General features: G+C 35.0%; 1 protein-coding gene across 2 annotated transcripts; it reads left to right on the top strand.

The window, feature by feature from the left end:
* Positions 1–1,528: 1,528 nt before the first annotated feature.
* LOC135737791 (phospholipase B1, membrane-associated) lies at positions 1,529–10,533 on the top strand. 2 transcript variants are annotated; one of them, XM_073816305.1, is made up of 16 exons: positions 1,529–1,741; positions 1,955–2,019; positions 2,135–2,225; positions 2,666–2,724; positions 2,948–3,015; positions 3,210–3,253; positions 4,444–4,564; positions 4,728–4,779; positions 4,957–5,037; positions 5,776–5,841; positions 6,039–6,130; positions 6,360–6,441; positions 6,617–6,718; positions 8,793–8,830; positions 8,998–9,069; positions 9,197–10,533. In XM_073816305.1, the coding sequence occupies exons 1-16, from the start codon at positions 1,684–1,686 to the stop codon at positions 9,330–9,332; spliced, it is 1,227 nt and encodes a 408-aa protein (XP_073672406.1). In that variant the 5' UTR covers positions 1,529–1,683; the 3' UTR covers positions 9,333–10,533. The 2 variants fall into 2 exon arrangements, with proteins under 2 accessions (XP_073672406.1, XP_073672405.1); XM_073816304.1 differs by having other exon boundaries at positions 8,735–8,830; positions 9,197–10,531.
* The last annotated feature ends 232 nt before the right edge of the window (positions 10,534–10,765 follow it).

Here is a 10,765-nt window from a genome sequence, read left to right as displayed (position 1 = left end):
ATTTGCGTCTTGCAGTTGCTGCTGCATTTTGTTATCTGAGGAATAAAAATGTGTAAGAAACGCTCATTTCCAAACCCCAGTACGGTAATGTGCATTTAACCTTCTCTGTGAAGAAAATGTATGGTTTAAAATGTAACAGTCTCCATGTTATATTAGTAAATTTCTAGATTTATCTTGGTACAATGACAAAGTTCGACAGAGTTCATGGGGGCGCGGAATCACACATGCTAACATATGAGGTAAAATTTGATGCAATAATGCATTCCTCTAATAAATCTAAAAAAAAATTAAATCATTATTGAACATTAAAATCAATCACGTAGCTATAGCTTATGTCATTTTCGTTGTTTATATACTTATGGATTTAAAATTACATAAATTTTATAGGATAATGCAGTTATTGTGCAAAATGCATTAATGGCACAATTAAACAAGTCATTTATTAAAACTTAAATAAGTAACACATGCCGTTTCAGATGTAAATATAATACCAATATGTCATTATTTCGATTGAATAGTATTTGATATGAAAGTTAGTCAACACTTTAATTTTGGGTTTTTTTGCATGAAAGCAGGGGTGTTCAGATTGTTAGTAATGTAAGTGCCATTGAAAAGACTGAAAGCTCTATAATATTTCATTTGATGTCTGTGTATGCACAACTTTCTGTGAGCTGTGCACACTGTGCCCCCTTAAAAAAAAATTGGTGCATGACCCCCCGGTCTCTGGTATCCCCAGAAAGTGTCTGTGAAGTTTCAGCTCGAAATACACCAGAGATCTTTTATTATATGATGTTGAACATGGCCATTTGTGGCTGCAATGAAACACACACTGTTTTTGTGTGTGTTTCTTTAAATGTAAAGAAAGCTTCTGTTCCCCTCCCCATATGTAAAGTAGAGGGTAGAGCGCTTACACATCTGCTTTGGACTACATCAAAACGTGTGTCTCTGGTCTGGCAGACGGTTGAACTATGCATGCTCATAAGGCAGAGTCTGTGAGTGGTTATTATTGGGGCGTCATCAATGTGACATCACATTGATAGAGTGATCCCTGACAGCCTGTTTTGTGTGACTGTTGCGGTTTAAAGGAGACTACACAAAGAAGAATAGATGTATTTTCTTCTATGAGTCACACATTTAAAAGCGCATTTTTTTAGGTTGGGGGGCTTTAATACATATTATCATTTTTGTATAGCCTACCCCTTTAATGTTAATAGACCTATGTTATTTAATGATATAGTCATGCATTTCATACAAAAAAATGCTGTATTATTTTCAATCCAGTGTACCCATCCAGCCCTTCGGTTAAATCAACTCAGAAAATGTGACTCAACAAGCTTTTAAAACAACTCAGCATATTGAATTGGGTCCCTCTTTGACCCAACCCTGGGTTAAACAACATAAAACCAAAATGTATTTTGGTAATGATCTGCATCTGCCCTGGTGGAATAGGTCAGTTTCTCCCAGGCCCCTGTGCTACACAGTTTCTGTTAAAGCTTGCTGAAGTTGTGAATGGTCACCAGCCCCTGGCATCTGCATGTGTGCCTGGATCGTGCTTTATGTCTGTGGGCCTGAACTTCGTCACTCAGCTGTTTTGAGTGGGGAAAATAAAGGGGCACCGACACAATGGCCTTGTTCTCTCTGCGTGCACATCCACTGTGCTAACCCGCTTGGAAACGCTCCACTATGGAGTGGCTTTTGATTGCCCTGGCAACCTGTTTGCTAGCCCTCTGCCCTGTCAAAGGTAAGTGCTGGAAGCATCCAGAGCTGGAAAGACATGGGGTATAGCACATGTCCCACAATACATGAAAGGAGATTGATACCACGACTGTATCATTTTGGGAGGTTTATGTAGACCTCTGCTGTGGATTGAAGGCCTGTGTTGTACTGCTCTTGTCGGTTTCATTCTGTCTAACTAAAGTCTGCTGTACTTATGGATCCCAACATTGTTCTCAAGGGAACGAGTGGAGGTTGGAATATGAAGAAGGACTTAGTCATTACAGCGAGGAGGCTCTCAGAAAGGTATTACAGCAATGTTTTGATGTGATTTTCATAAAGCAGTCATGTTTATGTTATAATGTCTTTGTTTGTGACTCAAAATGTGGATTTTTATAATGTTGTTTAATGTATATTACAGGAGTTTCCTGAGAAGACTCGTCCAATCAGTTTCAAACACCCACCTTTCACTTGTCCTGACATGAGCCCTTCTTCTTCAGTGCCCACATCAGGTAGGCTGGTCTAGGATCAGTATTTTCATCTTCGTCCAGGGTCAACTCTGTCTATATCTGCACTGTAAAAAATGATTTGTTGGTTCAAATAAAAAAGTAAGTTACCTGGTTGGTTGACCGAAAAACATAAGTTGACTCAAGTAAATATATTTCGTCAACTAATATTTTTGAGTTGAATTAACTAAAAAGTTTAAGGCAACCAAGTAATGTTCTAAAAATATATATATATACACAGTGTGACTAATGAATGCAGGTTACTGATCTAAAATCAGTGTGCTATTTGATTATACAAGCTATGGTATTTAGGCTATGGTCATTTTTCTTTATAATTGAGAATAATGAATGTTATATCCTGTTGTGCAATATGTATTACCATTAAACAAAATCTTTAGAGACTATTTTAATGCCCGATCTTGTGATTTGTTGTGTCTCTCTAATAGTTGAACTGGTGAAAGCGGCAGATATCAAAGTGATTGCTGCACTTGGGGACTCTTTGACGGTGAGTGCAGTCATTTACCTTCTTAGTCCACATTTAATGAACACCATTTATTTGCTAGCTTACAAGTAAAGTCATTCTGTAGTGTCTTTTAACCAGGATGAATCATTCATGAGGTGAAATGGGTAAACAAGTACAAAATTGCAGACAAATCAATGGTGTTGCTAATAGAACAAAGTTCTATAAATAGCATAAAAGGTAATAATAATCATTTCATCACTTTTAGACAGCCATTGGAGCAAATACGACCACTGTTCTTGGCATACCTATTGAATTTCGACACGTGTCATGGAGGTAAACGTTTACTGGTATTACTGATACTATTATAACATTAGTTTTGCTTTTATTTGCTTATGCTAAAGATCTTATGTGAGAACATTCCCTTTCATGCTCTATTATTAATATTTGAACAAGCTCATTCTGTTATGGTATGATTACTGGAATATTTATTAATGTGTATCTTTCATTGTGATTGCATATTATAATAGCATTGGTGGCTATGGATCCTTTCAAGATGTCATTACACTTGCAAGTATGCATTTTTACCTTATATCAGAGTCTGCATAAAACATTTTCATACACTCGAAAAAAAATGCTGGGTTGAAAATGGTTCTATTTGAGCCAACAATGGGTTAAAACAACTAATTTCAGGTTTCGGTTCATCCCTTTTTGAAAATAACCCAGCATTTATTCAGAGTGTAGTCTGGCCAAAACCAATGAAAAGTACATCAGTGAATAAGTACACTGCAAAAAATGATTTTCAAGAAAAAATTCTTAGTATTTTTGTCTTGTTTTCAGTAAAAATATCTAAAAATTATTAAATGAAGATGCTTTTTCTTGATGAGCAAAAACTGCCCAAGAAAAAAGTCTAGTTTTTAGACCAAAAATATTAAATTTTAAATAGATTTTTTTTTTGTTGCATAAAACAAGCAAAAAAATCCAGAGTTGTATAGTACTTAAGTATTTTTACTTTCTACATAAAAGTAAATTTTCAATAATTCATATTTTATTAGTGTTTTTCTTTGGAAACATACATTCCAAAGCATATTATCATAATTTTTACTCCATTACATTTCATAATTTCAAGTTTTTGGTTTATATTTAATATTTAAGTACATTAAACTTCTAGTAATTTTTTGTACTTTTACTTAAGTAAAAATTATTTTCTTACTTTTACTCAAGAAAGTAAAAGTACACGATTTTTATGTAATTAGTCATTAAATCAATTTGAATATGCAATATATAATGAATACACAGTATGATTCTATGCTTTAGAATTTAGTGAACATTTTTTAGTAAAGAAAAGTAAATTTTTTCCCAAGACAAACACTCTGATAAAGCACAGATGCTTGGAAAATGTAACTAAAATACTTAAGTATTATTCACCTCTGAAAAAAATCTGATAATGGGATAAGCACATTTTTCTTGCATTTTTCTTGAATTTAGTGTTTAAGAAAAATGTTCACGATTTTTTTTTTGTTTACCCCATTGGCAGATATTTTTCTTGTTTTATGCACAAAATCCCTCAAATTTCATATTTTTGGTCTAAAAACTAGATTTATTTTCTTGGGTCGTTTTGCTTATCAAGAAAAAGCATCTTAATTTAAGAATTTTTAGATATTTTTTTCTTGAAAATATTTTTTTGCAGTGTATAAACCAGAATAAATCATTAAATGAATCTGTGTGCGCACTTTTTTAAACAACTGACTTTTTCTGTGATAGATATTATTAGACTATTCAACCCTCATTTAATTGGACCTGCCCCAACCCAGACTGTCCATGGAACTCCAGCTCCTCTGTGTGAGACAGGATTTAATCTGGCTGTAACCGGACATAACACCTTGTAAATGCCAGTACATCACTTGTCATACTTCATAAACTGTTATTAAGGACAAAACAAACACATGCACATATCAATGAAACACTTGCATATTTTAAACTTTACTTTAAATTTGCTAATGTGATGTTTAATCAGACAACGATTTGAATTTTGCATCTTTTTCTAGTAATCTTCCTGAACAAGTGAGACATTTGATTGACACACTGAAAACGTATGAGGTAAGGAGCTCCTGTCTTACAGTAATGACAACCTAAAGGTGTACAGTAAGTCTAGTTTTTACTGTGTGTTTCTGTCATATATCTTTTGACTCAGATTTATCCATTGAATTCAGTTTATTGTGTAATTATTTACAACTTAATTATATAACAATAATTATCTCCCATCTTTTGCTACAGAATATTAACTTTGATGAGGACTGGAAACTCTTGACTGTTCTTATTGGGATGAATGACATCTGTGATTACTGCAAAGACAAGGTATTGCTTACAAAGCTGTTTTTCGGAAGATTGAAATTTCACGAGACTTTTTTTAAGATGTAAAAAAAATCTAGTGTCCCCAGAGTACATATGTAAAGTTTTAGCTAAAACGATATCGATAATTTATTATAACATGTTAAAAATGCCACTTTGTAGGTTCCGTTTTGTGTGTGTCCGTAAAATGCAAATGAGCTGATGAAATGCAAACACCGATCACAATGATGGTGGAAATTGAAAATCAATTGTGCTGTCAATAATTTTTTCTCCCTCTCGATTTCTCTCTCTGCACTGAATGGCAATGGTTGGATAGCGCTGATTATTATAATGACATCACAAGGGGAGCCAAATTTCAATGACCTAATTTTTTAGGTGCTTGCAGAGAATGATCTACCAAAACTAAGTTACCGGGTTGTTCTTTTTCACATTTTCTAGGTTGATAGATGCACTGGGGACTCAATTATAGCACTTAAACATGGAAAAAGTTTTCATGAAATGTCCCCTTTAAAAATCAAACTGGGATCTAGTGGAGGTCAAAAACAAACTTTAAATTCATTGTAAATACAGATGCTTGCAGAGATGATCATCAGTGTCTTAAGGACATGTTTCAATTTTCTCAATAGTGTTCTTTAAAATGGGTTTACAATAAGTGGCAACAAGTGACTTTTGTTTTGTATTCAGTTTTGGAGGAGTTGTTATTTTAAAGAGAACTAAATGTATGTCCTCTATTTTTACCCACAGTCCCTTTATTCAGTGGAGAACTTTGTCCATTACATGACCGTGTCCTTGGAGATGCTGAGGAATGAGGTGGATCTTTAGTATTACTGTACTGTCCTTTTAGGTCACAAAAAATCTTAATTTTGTTTGTTTTAAAATTATAAATTGTAATTGTTTTATTATTATGTTTTTTCACAAACTATGAAAATATACTGTAAGTTGATTATTATGAGATTTCACTCTATATGCATGTGGTAATGTGTGTGAGACATTTTCTCTGTGTGCAGGTTCCTCGAATGATAGTGAATGTGGTTCAGATACTGCCCATGGAGACCTTGAGGGAAGTACAAAAGCCCACCCCAGGATGTCTGCTTCAAAGGTTTAAGATATAAAATCGAGCTTATAAAACAGCTACAACTGAAAGTCATGAATACAAATCATTGTAGACGCTTTAAAAATTTTATAAGAAATGTTAGTGTAGAGTATCACTTATGATTATGTGTAATAGCATTCTTCCTGTCAGAATTTAAATACAAATAATCATTTATATTTTTCTAGTCAGTGATAAAGGTTCATTTTACTCCTTTAAAATGCTTTGAACTCTCCAGGTCATTTTGCTCCTGTCTGGTAAAGCCAGCTGCTGGATCCGCTGATCTGAAGGAACTGATCGGAGTCAACCTGGAATTCCAGGTATGTTTGTGTTGGCAATTATTTATATACAGAAAATATGGATTTATATACAGGTAACTGGGGGGTTTTAATAGTGTTGCTGTAGTAAAAACTGCAAATAAAACCTCTTTGATGTCCAAGTGTGCTTGCTGTATCCTGGAAATGTGCTTCTAAACCTCTTTTTCGGTTGTCTCAGAATGCATTGGAGAAATTACTGTACAGTGGTCGTTTCTTTAAGGATGACTTTGCTGTAGTTTTGCAGCCGTTCCTCAAACACGCAAATCCACCAAGACTCCCCGTAAGAAGGCTATTAACAAATATAGCCTGTCTGTGAAATCCATGCTAAAGTCTCATAATCTAAGTTTCATTTTAATCATTGATTTTACTTTAATTTTAGTCTTTGACATGGCCTAAGTCAATATTAAAGACATCAAGGTTATACAGTTGTGTTAAAAAGATAGCAGTATACTAATAAAAGTGAAAAAAGTGTTTTCAACACTGGTGCATTATGGGGGCTTTTCGCTTCGATTGGAGCTTAGCTTCAATCACAATATTTACAGATCATCTTAGACCATCTTTGATCTTTCTAGAGGTGATGAAAGGCTGAATCTTTGCCATCCTGATTCTGACTATTCACCAATCTGTTTTTACAGTATTGTTTGTTTTCTTTCACTTGTTTTGGATTTTTGTTGCCATTAAAGTATTTGAGATCATTTTAGCTGAGCATCCTAAACTTTGCTGTATTCATTTATCTGTTTTCCCCTCTCAAGTCAACTTTTTAATCAAATTATGTTGTTCCTTCGAGCAAAGTTTTTGGAACGGCTCATTTACTTAGAAATTCAGCATCCGATATATTAGTTTTACATTTAGTAATTTAGCAGATGCTTTTGTCGAAAGCAATTATAGCAATTATAGCAACTCAAGAACAGAAATACATAAGTGCACTGGAAATAGTCTCATTAAGTCTAACACAGTATACATAGCCATGGATTAGTTTTTTTTGTAAGAATGTATAGATAGAGATCAAGAATAAAAGGAAAAGAAAAGATAGCAAGTCTTGTATTAGGAGGTGAGGTAATGGCAGAAGAAATTAAGTTTTAGCGATTCTTAAAGACAGTTGTGGAAGACAGTCCAGAGAAGGTAGGCGATAATGTTTTTTCCCTTTTTGAGATGGCACCACAAGAGACAGAGTGACAGAGTGCAGGGATTGAGAGGGTACGTAGCGCTGTATAAGCAAGCGAGGGGGGGTGTGCTGACCCAGTGGTGGTTTTAAAGGCCAGGAGCAGAGCCCGGTTGCATAAAGCAGTGGTTTTCAAACTGGGGGCCGCGAGATGGTGCCAGGGGGCCCCAGTTTTATGACATTTTATGAAATACATTAATTTATCATGAATTCTGAATGATTAAACCGAAAAAAATAAGGCTACTAACCAAAAGCACTACTTTTTTGTATAATTGAATGTTTATTTTATTAAAATGTTAAACAGTTTTTTGTCACAAATTTTCTTTGGGGGCGCGAAGGAATGCACCGTACACAAGGGGGCCACACGCTGAAAAAGTTTGGGAACCACTGGCATAAAGCACCTTAAGTGTAATTTTCCCTTAAGTTCACCCTTATGTTTCCCTTAAACTTAAGGGTGTTGCAGAAAAATCCCTTATGTTTTTTCTGTTCCGTCTCCATGGCAACAATGGTATTTTAAGGGATTATACTGTATGCAACACCTTTAAATTATTCTCTTAGTTAAAGGAAATTTACCCCTTAAGTGTCATACCCAGAGCTTTAAATTTGATGCGAGTTGCTAATATAGGGAGCCAGTAACAGTAAATTGACAAAGAGAGGAGTGACGTGTGCCCTTTTTGGCTCATTGAAGACCACTCTTGCCGCTGCGCAGAATAAACTCATTTTCTGATTAAACTTCACACTGCTATTATTTTGATTACGACCCTTTTAATGAATGAGTCAATTACTCAGAACAAGTAGTGTGGATATCATTACCAATGCATCTGTTGTTTTTCTATTACACTACTACATCTGTAAGTAAATAATTAGCATTGCAGAATTATTACTACTACAGTGGTTTGCCAGGGTGTAATGATGTTGCACTGCTATTTTTTTTAACACAACTGTATTTTCACAAAATGTACTTTACATGATGTATTATGATTTTATGTAGAGAACAGTAAATCATGAAAACTTTATCAGACTTTATCTGGGTTTTCACAGGCAGGGTCACATAATACAGAGACTGTACTGAGAGTACTGTGCTGCTAGCCACATATTGGGATTTTATGTGACCATATCATTTTCATTGGTCAGAATGGGAAGATTGACATGAGCTTCTTTACCCCTGACTGTTTCCACTTTACCATAAAAGGACATGAGGAGCTGGCCAAGGGACTCTGGAACAACATGGTAAACAATGTTGATTTCTTTAAATCTTCACAATGTATCAAAGCCGCCTCTGACCACGTCTGCCATAATCATACAGGTGCAACATATACGCCTGCTACAGAATCTGTGTTCACTGCATATGTAGTCAATAACTAAAGTCTTTTCTCATCTCTTATGTGTGTGGGAAGTTTCAACCTGAGGGGGAAAAGTTCATGGTGGAGAGCTTTTCAAACCCTATTGAGCTCAGTTGCCCCCCTGTGGTAAGAAATAATTACTACTAATTGTTATTATTTTATTATGCCATACTATTCATCCTAAAATGTCACTATTAAGTGTTGCATTCACTTGCTTAACGCTTTTTATGTTCTCTCTCGTGCACAAACACAGGGTCATCCTTACATTTATACCAGACCTGCAAAGACTGGTCCAGCACTTCCTGAGACACCACAGTCATCTGGCAACAGACCAGCAGCTCTCCGTCTCATGCTTGTCTTGGCTTTCTTTCAACTCTGGTTGGCTGTAAATCTGCTCTCTTTGTAGGATGTCCATATGGAGTATTATGGTACATGATGTCTGCCCAACTCCATGTTCTACTTGGCCTGGATCACTTGATCAACAAGATGCTGGGTTGTTTTTAACTCATGTCTGGGTAAATATTGGATAGAACTAAAATGTTACCCAACCATGTGTTGACACGACCCAACATTGGGTAATTGGGTGTGTTTTGTCCAACGTTCACCCAGCCATGGGTTAAAAACAACCTTGCATTTGTTTTTTTTGTGAAATTATTTTTTTGAAGATTGCTTGGAATTTGAACAAATTTGGTCAGAGATTCAGAGACTTCAGGGTAGTCTGTAAATCTGGTAAATGAATAAACAACAAAAACAAAATCATGCTATCACTGAAAACCAGTTCAAAATACATACACCATACAATCAGTATCTCTTTAAATTGCTCGATAATCTATAATGGACAGCAAAATAGAAAAGTGTATGCTAACCTGATAACCTTTTCTGATATGCTTAACCAAAATAGCACAACAGCAGATGTGCAGCCACATTTAGCTCTGTGTAATGGCGCTGTAATCAATTTAAGTATGAAAGGTAATAGTGTAAGCTAATTTAAGCTGGTTTGGACAAAAATTGCCAGAGGTTAACCGGTAAGCTCATTAAACCTCTGTGGATACTAAAATTGAATGTTGGGTGATTGTTTTGCTTGTGCAGCTTGGTGAAAAGGTTTTATTGCCCAAGTTCTTTGCTTTGGATGCTGCAACAAGAGAAGTGATTTTATTCTTCTCAAATAAAGCTTTTAGATGGGATTTTTTTCCTCTTAATTTTATTCTTTTAATTTAGTTTTTATCTATGCTGGCTATCTTTGGAGTTTTTGAATGAACTGTTACATTTACATTTCAAATTCATGTGCCCTCATAAACATCTGAAAATGTACTTTTACCCTCTTGTGGCGATCGCTTTCTGATGACGTCAGCTAGGCAAACCAGTGTTACATCAGTCATCAAATAATAAAAAATATAACACATTTATTTGATATTTACCCCAGTAACATTAAAAATAAGGCAAATTGGATGTGGTATGTTTATTTCAAAAATGCTTACAGATACGAAATACCAACATTTTCTAATTAAAAACTTTGGTTTAAATCTGGCTGTAATTTCTATCTTTTTGGTAATGTACCTGCTCATCTCCACATTATTTTTCCCAACAGTGCAAACAGCTTCCACTATTGTGCAAATTATCAAAGCCCACTTAAAGGGGACAGAGAATGAAAAACCATTTTACCTTGTCTTTGTTGAATAATGGTAGTCTACTCGCATTCACAAACATACAAAAAGAGCTAAACATGCTAAACATCTCAGTCTCATAGAAATTCCTCTTTTAGAAAATGTCAGCCAGAAAACGGCCCAATCTGAAAAACTGATGCTTATGACATCACAGGCAT

Source organism: Paramisgurnus dabryanus, chromosome 12 (assembly GCF_030506205.2).
Source record: "Paramisgurnus dabryanus chromosome 12, PD_genome_1.1, whole genome shotgun sequence".
NCBI lineage: Eukaryota > Metazoa > Chordata > Actinopteri > Cypriniformes > Cobitidae > Paramisgurnus > Paramisgurnus dabryanus.
The sequence above is the reverse complement of the archived record's forward strand: the minus strand, read 5'-3'. Positions and strand labels throughout refer to the sequence as shown.